Raw genomic sequence first — 11,372 nt, forward strand, 5'->3', positions numbered from 1 at the left:
AAGGGTAGTTGAGGGTAGTGAGGAGAGGTGTGTGTGTGTGTGTGTGTGTGTGTGTGTGTGTGTGTGTGTGTGTGTGTGTGTGTGTGTGTGTGTGTGTGTGTGTGTGTGTGTGTGTGTGTAGTGAGGAGAGGTGTGTGTAGTGAGGAGAGGTGTGTGTAGTGAGGAGAGATGTGTGTGTGTGTAGTGAGGAGAGGTGTGTGTGTGTGTGTAGTGAGGAGAGATGTGTGTGTGTGTAGTGAGGAGAGGTGTGTGTGTGTGTGTGTAGTGAGGAGAGGTGTGTGTGTGTGTGTGTGTGTAGTGAGGAGAGGTGTGTGTAGTGAGGAGAGGTGTGTGTAGTGAGGAGAGATGTGTGTGTGTGTAGTGAGGAGAGGTGTGTGTAGTGAGGAGAGATGTGTGTGTGTGTAGTGAGGAGAGGTGTGTGTGTGTGTGTAGTGAGGAGAGATGTGTGTGTGTGTAGTGAGGAGAGGTGTGTGTGTGTGTGTAGTGAGGAGAGGTGTGTGTGTGTGTGTGTGTGTGTGTGTTTGTGTGTGTGTGTGTGTGTGTGTGTGTGTGTGTGTGTGTGTGTGTGTGTGTGTGTGTGTGTGTGTGTGTGTGTGTGTGTGTGTGTGTGTGTGTGTGTAGTGAGGAGAGATGTGTGTGTGTAGTGAGGAGAGGTGTGTGTGTGTGTAGTGAGGAGAGGGTTGTGTGTGGGTGTGCATCATCGTGGCCAACGTGCCCGAGGGCCTACTGGCTACTGTCACTGTGAGGGGATATTTTCGTGGATTTTTATGTTGTGTGGTGTGGGGTGGGGTTGGAAAGGGTAGTTGAGGGTAGTGAGGAGAGGTGTGTGTGTGTGTGTGTGTGTGTGTGTGTGTGTGTGTGTGTGTGTGTGTGTGTGTGTGTAGTGAGGAGAGGTGTGTGTAGTGAGGAGAGGTGTGTGTAGTGAGGAGAGATGTGTGTGTGTGTAGTGAGGAGAGGTGTGTGTGTGTGTGTAGTGAGGAGAGATGTGTGAGGCTGTTTCTTTTTTCTCTCTGTCCCTCTCTCTCTTTTTCAGGCTGTTTCTTTTTTCTCTCCTTCCCTCTTTGTGTTTGTCTCTCTTTTTCAGGCTGTCTTTGCGCCTCGGTCAGTGACACCCCCTGGTCAGTTGTCTTCTATGACAACTGTTAAGAGAGATTGATATATGCTAGGCTAATGTTAATATAAATGCTAGGCTAATGTTAATATATATGCTAGGCTAATGTTAATATAAATGCTAGGCTACTGTTAATATAAATGCTAGGCTAATGTTAATGTAAATGCTAGGCTAATGTTAATATAAATGCTAGGCTAATGCTAATATAAATGCTGGGCTGTTGCTACTCTCACTGCTTGGCTAGTTGCAGCCATGATATTTTGAAAGTAGCATGATACACCGGCGCCCGCCTTTTCGCTGCTTTTACTCTGTGCTTGGCTTTGCTACTCTTTCTATCTTTCTGCATTGCAGCTCTGGGCTGTGAAATATATTTGAGTATTTTATTTGACTCTAGCACATTTGAATGTAGTGGAGAGGTGGGGATGTGGACTGACAGGGGTTTACACAACTCCAGGTCTCAAGGGTAGGTGTTTAGCTTTCTTGTATTGATTTGTCATGGTTTTACTTATCTGTAGACGCAAGTAAGTTGTTGATTGGTTTGAGGGTCTAGGGCAGGGCTGCCCAATCCTCTTCCTGAAGATCTACTGTCCTGTAGGTTTTCAGTCCAACCCTAATTTAGCATATCTCATTCAGCTAGTTAAGGTCTTGTTCAGCAGCTAATTAGTAGAATCAGGTGTGTTACATTAGGGTTGGACCGAAAACCCACAGGACGGTAGATCTCCAGGAAGAGGGTTGGACTGAAAACCCACAGGACGGTAGATCTCCAGGAAGAGGGTTGGACTGAAAACCCACAGGACGGTAGATCTCAAGGAAGAGGGTTGGGCAGCCCTGGTATAGGGCGTCCACCCCTGGAGTTGTGCACCCCATGTCTTTACTTTACTGACTTGGTACTAATCTTTTATTTTATTCTCTCCAATTCTCTCTCTCCTACTTTCTGTCGCCCTGTCTTCTTTTCCCAATCCCTGTTGCATTCTCGCTCTCTTTGTCTCTCTCTCTCTCATTTTCCCTCCTTCTTCTTCTTCTCTCTCTCTCTCTCTCTCTCTCTCTCTCTCTCTCTCTCTCTCTCTCTCTCTCTCTCTCTCTCTCTCTCTCTCTCTCTCTCTCTCTCTCTCTCTCTCTCTCTCTCTCTCTCTCTCTCTCTTCTCTCTCTCTCTCTCTCTCTCTCTCTCTCTCTCTCGCTCTCTTTGTCTCTCTCTCTCTCTCTCGCTCTCTTTGTCTCTCTCTCTCTCATTTTCCCTCCTTCTTCTTCTTCTTCTTCTTCTTCTTCTTCTTCTTCCTCTCTCTCTCTCTCTCTCTCTCTCTCTCTCTCTCTCTCTCTCAGGTGTGTCTGACCTTGACCGCTAAGCGTATGGCTCGTAAGAACTGCCTGGTCAAGAACCTTGAGGCTGTGGAGACCCTGGGCTCCACCTCAACCATCTGCTCTGATAAAACCGGTACCCTGACCCAGAACAGGATGACCGTGGCCCACATGTGGTTCGACAACCAGATCCACGAGGCCGACACCACGGAGGACCAGTCTGGTAAGAGAGAGGGGTTTAAGTTCACTGAACTCATTTATGTCCTTACTATATAATAGCAAAGTAAATATATCTTGGCTTTGCATATCGTGATCACAGTTATTGAGCTGGTTGCAACGTTTAAGGTGATTTAGATAGTCTTGTATATTGATTGTTCCCTCCTTGGAACTGACTGGAATTAGATATAATTTAGCAAACCAGCATAATGTGGCTTGCAGGCCTGATGAGGCACCCGAGCCAGAAGTTTCAGACCACTGTGTTAGTGAATAACTAGGCCATCAAAGATTGGCCTTATGTTGTTTGTAACGTCTTGTAGCAAAGGCTTTGCATTTTTAATGATAGTAAGTTTACTTATGCAGGCCTTGAAGAAGGCTTCAAGGCTGCCTGTGGGCACATGAACGCAACAACCATGTGTCTCTCACTAACAACCCCCCCCCCCTCTCTCCTCCCCAGGCGCCTCCTTCGACAAGAGCTCGGAGACGTGGTTGGCGCTGGCGCGCGTGGCGGCCCTGTGTAACCGGGCGCAGTTCAAGGCAGCTCAAGACCAGCTGCCCATCCTGAAGAGGGGCGTGGCGGGTGACGCCTCCGAGTCTGCGCTGCTGAAATGTATCGAGCTGTCCTGCGGCAGCGTCAAACAGATGAGGGAGAAGAACAAGAAGGTGGCCGAGATCCCCTTCAACTCCACCAACAAGTACCAGGTGAGTGAGAAACATGGAGCACAAGCGTACACCCTGGATCCTGTAGGTGTCAAACATCTCATAGTGGAAGTGCTGATCTAGGATCAGATTCCACCTATCTATGTGATCTTATTCATTGTGGTATAAAGGGCAAAACTGATCCTGAATCAGCTTGATACATACGGCCGCAGGTCTAGAGGTGGGTCTGACCTGGGTCTGGGTCTGGGTTAGGGTTAGGGTTTAGCCGGGGTGTAGACTTGAAGTTAGGTTTAGGGAAAACAAGGGTTTGTATAAGAGGCTGAACACAAGTGTGTGATTGTGCCCCCCCCCACCCCCCACCACCAACCACCAGCTCTCTGTGCATGAGACGGAGGATGAGAACGACAACCGCTACCTGCTGGTGATGAAGGGAGCGCCAGAGAGGATCCTGGACCGCTGCTCCACCATCATCATCCAGGGCAAGGAGCAGCCCATGGACGAGGAGATGAAGGAGGCCTTCCAGAACGCCTACATGGAGCTGGGAGGACTGGGAGAGAGAGTACTCGGTGAGAGAGAGGGTGGGAAGAGATGAGAAGAGAGTAAGCAAATGGGAACCTAAAGAGGCATTTCAGAACGCATATACGAATAATAATACCAATCTAATACTGTCACTCCCCAGGTTTCTGCCACCTGCTAATGCCTGAGGACCAGTACCCCAAGGGCTTTGCCTTCGACTGTGACGACGTCAACTTCACCACAGAGAACCTGTGCTTCGTGGGCCTCATGTCCATGATTGACCCTCCTCGTGCCGCCGTGCCTGATGCCGTGGGCAAATGTCGCTCCGCTGGCATCAAAGTCATTATGGTGACCGGCGATCATCCAATCACAGCCAAGGCTATCGCTAAGGGCGTGGGCATCATCTCCGAGGGCAACGAGACAGTGGAGGACATCGCCTCCCGCCTCAATATCCCCGTCAGCCAGGTCAACCCCAGGTAAGAGATATGAGGACGGAGTGTGTTTGGGTGTGTACCAACACATACTGTATGGTATATGTCTCTTTCACACAAGTCAGTCACTCTTTCACACAGTCAGTCACTCTTTCACACAGTCAGTCACTCTCTCACACAGTCAGTCACTCTTTCACACAGTCAGTCACTCTTTCACACAGTCAGTCACTCTTTCACACAGTCAGTCACTCTTTCACACAGTCAGTCACTCTTTCACACAGTCAGTCACTCTTTCACACAGTCAGTCACTTTCACACAGGCAGTCACTCTTTCACACAGTTAGTCACTCTTTCACACAGTTAGTCACTCTTTCACACAGTTAGTCACTCTTTCACACAGTCAGTCACTCTTTCACACAGTCAGTCACTCCGTCCGTCCATCAGTCAGTCCGTCCATCAGTCAGTCACTCCGTCAGTCAGTCACTCAGATAGTCTGACTGACTGACTATCTGACTGACTGACTGACTCTCTGACTGACTGAAAGTCTGTGTATCTGACTGACTATCTGTCAGTCAGTCAGTCTGACTATCTGACTGTCAGTCTGACTATCTGACTGACTGTCTGTCTGTCTGTCTGTCAGTCAGTCAGTCAGTCAGTCAGTCAGTCAGTCAGTCAGTCAGTCAGTCAGTCACCTCACTCCCTCACTCAAATACTCAGTCAGTCAGTCACATCCAAATGCCTGAATATACCTATTCACCAAAAACACTCACTTTCTGCATTTCTGTGTGTGTGTATCAGCGAGAGCAAACATACTCTCACTCACTGTCTTCCTGCGTGTGTGTGTTCCAGGGATGCCAAGGCGTGTGTGATCCACGGAACAGACCTGAAGGATCTGTCTCAGGATCAGATGGATGAGATCCTGAGGAACCACACTGAGATTGTGTTCGCCAGGACCTCCCCCCAGCAGAAACTCATCATCGTGGAGGGCTGCCAGAGACAGGTGAGGCACACACACACGCACACGTACACACTTCCTACATATTCTATTATACAGTAGTAGACAAAGAGGAGGCTTTTCACAATATTCACTACCCCCCCACCCCCTCCTCCCTGCCTCTCAGGGTGCCATTGTGGCTGTGACTGGTGATGGTGTGAACGACTCTCCAGCCCTGAAGAAGGCTGACATCGGCGTCGCCATGGGGATCTCCGGCTCAGACGTGTCCAAACAAGCCGCTGACATGATCCTGCTGGACGACAACTTTGCCTCCATCGTCACCGGAGTGGAAGAGGGTGAGAGAGAGGGAGGGAGGGAAGGAAGGAGTGGAAGAGGGTGAGAGAGAGGGAGGGAGGGAAGGAAGGAGTGTTGGAAGAAGAAAGGGAGGGAGGGTAAAAAATTGATATTAGCAGGGAGGAAAAAAGGTATACATATGTTGAATCTTAATTTGATCACCCTGTTGCAGGAGAACTTTCATGCAATACAGGAAATGTAAAACTTGTAATGTATTTGAGGTTTTAAAAAGGCTTCTGAAGTTTTACATTTCAGACTTGATTTTCCCTTACGAAAAATGTATCATCCAATACAAAAAAAATTATGTTTTCCTGTTACTGCAGGATTATTTTCCTGCTGTATCAAACTGGCTCAAATTAAGATCCTACATCTGTAGGGAGGAAGAAAACGAAGGAGAGAAAGAGGGTGGTATGAATGACAGGTAGGATAGAGAGAGTTAAAAAAAAGCTCAGCGAGAGGAGAGGAAGGAGGGGTAATGGAATATTTGGAGACAAAAGAAAATGTGCTGGTTAGAAAGATAACTTATCTGTAATATGAGCCCATTGTTTGAAAATAAAATATATAATGATGTTGTCCTGGGGTAGCCTATACAAGCCCTTTCTCTTGTCCCTCCAGGCCGCCTGATATTTGACAACCTGAAGAAGTCCATTGCCTACACCCTGACTAGTAACATTCCTGAGATCACCCCCTTCCTCTTCTTCATCCTGGTCAACATCCCACTCCCCTTAGGGACCATCACCATCCTCTGTATCGACCTGGGAACCGACATGGTGAGATACACACACACACACACACACACACACACACACACACACACACACACACACACACACACACACACACACACACACACACATGCATGGCACACGAACACACAGGCAAATTGTGTTTGTTCAATTCATACACTATGAAGATTAAAAATACAATTTGAAGTGAAGGTCAGTCATCTTATCCAAGTGTGTGGTTTGATCTATTGTTTATTGCACCACAATGTGAGGCAGTGTACTGATATCCACTGTCTTCTCCTAACCCTAATTTATGTCTACAGGTGCCAGCTATCTCTCTGGCCTACGAGGCAGCAGAGAGTGACATCATGAAGAGACAGCCCAGGAACCCAGCCAGGGACAAACTGGTTAACGAGAGGCTGATCAGTATCGCCTACGGACAGATTGGTGGGTCTTTAAAAGTCTATCTCTGTGTTCAGGTCGTTAGTCTGTGTTAGATTGACTCCCGGCCTAATTCTAATTCTATGGGCAGAGTAGATAAAGCTAACATATCTTCCTCTCCTCCCTCTGTCTCTGTAGGGATGATCCAGGCTCTGGGAGGGTTCTTCTCCTACTTTGTGATCCTGGCGGAGAACGGTTTCCTTCCCTCTTTATTGGTGGGCATCAGGCTAAACTGGGACGACCGTTCCAACAACGACCTAGAGGACAGCTACGGACAGCAATGGGTATGCTAGATTGCCTCTTTTTTTTCTCTCTCCGTTTTCATGTTTTTTTTCTTTCAGTTTCTTTCTTTCTCTCTTTTTTTCTTTGCTCGCTCGTCTTTACTCACTCACTTTTACCACTCTTTCATCTTGTTTTCTTTCATCCAGTCCTTATTAGTCTTATAAAATGAATTGCTTTCTTAGTCATCACGACCAATTTCCACTTAGTCATCACCACCACTTTCCACTTAGTCATCACCACCACTTTCCACTTAGTCATCACGGCCAATTTCCACTTAGTCATCACCACCACTTTCCACTTAGTCATCACCACCACTTTCCACTTAGTCATCACCACCACTTTCCACTTAGTCATCACCACCACTTTCCACTTAGTCATCACCACCACTTTCCACTTAGTCATCACGGCCAATTTCCACTTAGTCATCACCACCACTTTCCACTTAGTCATCACCACCACTTTCCACTTAGTCATCACCACCACTTTCCACTTAGTCATCACCACCACTTTCCACTTAGTCATCACCACCACTTTCCACTTAGTCATCTCTACCTCTACTCTCGTTCACTCTTTAACTCTCCTTCGTTGTGATTTCCTCTCCCTCGCATGCCAGACCTATGAACAGAGGAAGATAGTGGAGTACACCTGTCACACAGCCTTCTTCGTCAGTATTGTGGTGGTACAGTGGGCTGATGTCATCATCTGCAAGACCAGGCGCAACTCTGTCTTCCAGCAGGGCATGAGGTCAGAACCCTTTATCTTTGCATCTTTAGCATGACTAAATAACAGACCTCTTCTCTTCTCCATTTAGATAAACCATGTGTTTGCAGGTTTATGACGCCCCTCTACGTTATGTCTCTCATAGCTAGGATAAATGTTGAGATGAATTATTTGTTTGTTTACAGGAATAAGATCCTGATATTTGGGCTGTTTGAGGAGACGGCCCTGGCTGCCTTCCTGTCCTACACCCCAGGCATGGACGTGGCTCTCAGGATGTACCCCCTCAAGTAAGTACTGTACACCAGCCTCTCTGTCCTCATTCCCACATAGCAACAGCGCCCTCTACTGAGGGATGTTTATATAGCAGTTACTTAACAGTAATGTACCAATGTGTGGACTGGAGACTATTTCAATCCATGAATGGGGGGAGAAAAAAATCCTCTTTAAGGACAATTATTGATTCAACTGAATGGGACTCTGGCTGTAACAAAAACGTGTATTTTTCTTCTATGTTCTCTCCACCCGTCTCTTTCTCTCTCAGGCCCAGCTGGTGGTTCTGTGCGTTCCCGTACAGTTTCCTCATCTTCGTTTATGATGAGATCCGAAAACTCATCCTGCGTAGGAACCCCGGAGGTACTACTCTCTCACAAACCCACTTAGTGTACTCACACAAATCTATAGCACAATGTACTACAGTACCCATAATAACATTTACTAAGATAGAACCAGATATCTTTTACAGAGCATTGTGGGTACTGTTGTACATCATGCCACAAAATCCTACATGCACAAACCCACGCAAACTCACATACAAACATGTAGAAAAGACATGCACGTTTGCATACACTAAACCAGGGTTCTCCAACCCTGTTCCGGGAGTGCTACCCTCCTGTAGGTTTTCGCTCCAACCCCAGTTGTAACTACACTGATTCAGCTTATCAACCAGCTAATTATTAGAATCGGGTATGCTAGATTAGGTTTGGCGCAAAAACCTACTGGACGGTAGCTGTCCAGGAACAGGATTGGAGAGCCCTGCACTAAACCATCTTAGGGGAATTCAAGTTTCCTTTGATACAAATGTTTTCTATTTCAATAAAAAAATGATTTATCTTTCTTTCTCTCTGTTCCCTTTCTCTCCAGGCTGGGTGGAAAAAGAGACATACTATTAGATTATCAAACCATTCTTCTCTCCCCCTTCCTCCCCTAAATTCATTCCCCTCTTTCTCTCCTCCCTACCTCCGCCCATCCCTCTAATGACATACCAACCACACGAGAAACCACACCTGAAAACTCCTCCGTTCCCCATCCTGTATTTTCCTCCAACATCGCCTTGAGGAACAAAGAACCAACTACAGAGAAGGAGAGGAACAGGATGATCACTCCAGATCCCTGCGTCCCTCTCTGTCTCGCCCACTTTTTTTCCTACCCAAAGTACACAGCACAGTCAATACTGTCAACACTGTTTACTATACTGTTATGATAACACTGTTCATAAATGTGCTAATACACTGTAAAGTACAACATACCGGTGTCACTCGTCTCTATCAATAACAAAATGGCAGCTGCATCTAGATCCCACGGTGAGCGCTGTGGCGTCGTTGTCACCCGTTCTACCCCGACGTCCCCTCTTGACACTCTCACTCCTTCCACCAATCTTCGACTTAACGTTCCCCTCCAGCCACTCCCGCCACTCCAGTAAACGTGGGACACTCACTCGCTCCCTCTACAGGGGGGGGGGAAATGTCCCTCCTCTCCCTCTTCCTCCTGTTTTGCCAATGTTGTTGTTGTTTTATATTAGAAAACTTAGTGTTTTTTTTGTTTTTTTTAACAATTGTTCGTAACATTTCTGGGTTTCTTTTTTTTTATGCTAGGAGCGGCTCTGAGAGCTACTTGTCTGTGAGAACCGTGCGACCTCCATTGTCCTTGTAAACTTCCCCCCTCACTCCCCCCTGTTGAAAAAATATAATAACATTCTTTCTGTGTCCTAGGAGAAAAACAGCAGCAAAAAAAAATAATCATAAAAAAGGATCCCTCTTTTTTTCAGTTTGGTCTCAGTTAGTTTTTTAGTATGTGGGGTTTGGCAGAGAAAGACAAGACTGTAAATACATCGTTCATACTATCAATGCTCCTGATACCACTTTAAGGCAGACAGAATGTCTCGACTTACATACCAGGGGGATTGAAGGGTTGTCTGCAATGAGGTGCGTTGGGAGCGCTGATAGATAGTGAGCAACACTTCTTACTACCCTTATTTTCACACAGCACACAATTATGCTGCTCTACCTACTCACTCATCATGGTTGGGCAAATCAAATCAAAAATAATACAAAAAGGCCATAAAGAAAAATGTAATAAAATCATGGAAATATGCAAATGAATAATATAGGTATCCATTCCCCACATCTGCAGAATACATCTGGGCATAAATGATGATGCTCACATCCTCTCTGTACGCCGCCAGTCTGTCACATTTCTGTACGTCCATTGCTGTTTTTCTTCTCCCATTTAAATCCTGATACACTGCTAGTGCAATGAAAGCCATATAAGTCCCGAGGAAACTATACACGAGTCCTGAAAACACATCACATATATATATATTTGTGAATATTAAGTCCTTAGATATATCAATATATGAAAGTCCTGAAAACACAAAGTGAACACTTTTGAAAAAGAAACGTAAATTCTAACAACATACTTTGCAATATACTACGCGAGATGAATAGTTCAGGAACCATCAAGAGCTTGATTCTAGTATGTTCAATAATGAGTTCCTCACACCAAGCTGATAGACTCAGTCATACTTCCCTTTACTTGAATGGGTATAGGAAGGTCCCTTGATATCGCAGAGCCCACACATGATTTGATACAGACATTTATTAGTATTCATGAACCACTAATCATAATGACGTATTGTGGTTGAGATGTATTACCTTAATGTTTATTTTAAAATTATATTTGAACATGTATGCCTATAATGTAAGCCTTAGGGCAGTGTTAGGGGCCTTCTGAAGGTTTTAACTGTTTATCTCATAGGTTTACGGCGAATGGTGTGTGTGTGTGTTTGTTTGCTCTAGTAATGGGCCTCTGACCGTGTGTGTGTGTGTGTGTGTGAGAGAGAGAGGGGGAGAGTTTGTGTTTCATGAATACTATTACAGGGCTGAGGGAGCCAAAGATGGCTTGCCCATTTGTCGCACACAAATACACACAAATACACACACACACACACACACACCTATATCCTGGGGATATAGGTCACCCCATTTGCACTGGATCCAGCTTTCTAGACCTTCTCTCTCATGAGACTGTCTTCTGATCTCTCTTCATTGTCTGTCAATTACTAGAAACCAGGTTCACCTAAATGGGGCACATATAACCCTTCATTGTTGCAGCACATAAATTACTGCAGCAGCTCCTGGAGCCAGGGGCCTTTGTGAGCCTCTGAAATGCACAACACATCTTTAATTGTCGAGCTCACACTATTTCTTCATATTAAACACAATTCACAAACACAAACAGTAGCATCTGCTTCTTAGCATAGGAAAACATACCTTGAAGCTAGCTACTGTACCTCTCAGCACAGCACAAATATGTCTGCTCATTATGATGCGCACACACACACACACACACACACACAGGGGCTCTCTTTGTCAGCCATCCTCTCCCCTCCACTCTGTAATCTCCCCGCA

At 46.0% G+C, this 11,372-nt stretch overlaps 1 protein-coding gene across 4 annotated transcripts in view; it reads left to right on the top strand.

Annotated features, from left to right (window-relative positions):
- The window catches only part of LOC139558698 (sodium/potassium-transporting ATPase subunit alpha-3), a 28,385-nt gene extending 18,662 nt beyond the window's left edge, over positions 1–9,723 (top strand). For 2 of the 4 annotated variants that reach the window (XM_071374020.1, XM_071374021.1), the window contains exons 10-22: positions 2,433–2,631; positions 3,082–3,326; positions 3,658–3,850; positions 3,964–4,276; positions 5,080–5,230; positions 5,352–5,520; positions 6,134–6,288; positions 6,567–6,690; positions 6,823–6,968; positions 7,580–7,710; positions 7,872–7,973; positions 8,228–8,319; positions 8,827–9,723. In XM_071374020.1, the coding sequence (XP_071230121.1) occupies positions 2,433–2,631; positions 3,082–3,326; positions 3,658–3,850; positions 3,964–4,276; positions 5,080–5,230; positions 5,352–5,520; positions 6,134–6,288; positions 6,567–6,690; positions 6,823–6,968; positions 7,580–7,710; positions 7,872–7,973; positions 8,228–8,319; positions 8,827–8,855 (2,049 nt within the window). In that variant the 3' untranslated portion in view covers positions 8,856–9,723. Of the gene's footprint in view, positions 1–353; positions 742–917; positions 1,119–2,432; positions 2,632–3,081; positions 3,327–3,657; positions 3,851–3,963; positions 4,277–5,079; positions 5,231–5,351; positions 5,521–6,133; positions 6,289–6,566; positions 6,691–6,822; positions 6,969–7,579; positions 7,711–7,871; positions 7,974–8,227; positions 8,320–8,826 lie in introns of those variants that run through there. The other 2 variants (XM_071374022.1, XM_071374024.1) reach the window with 2 other exon arrangements.
- The last annotated feature ends 1,649 nt before the right edge of the window (positions 9,724–11,372 follow it).

Source organism: Salvelinus alpinus, chromosome 29 (assembly GCF_045679555.1).
Source record: "Salvelinus alpinus chromosome 29, SLU_Salpinus.1, whole genome shotgun sequence".
Taxonomy (NCBI): Eukaryota; Metazoa; Chordata; class Actinopteri; order Salmoniformes; family Salmonidae; genus Salvelinus; species Salvelinus alpinus.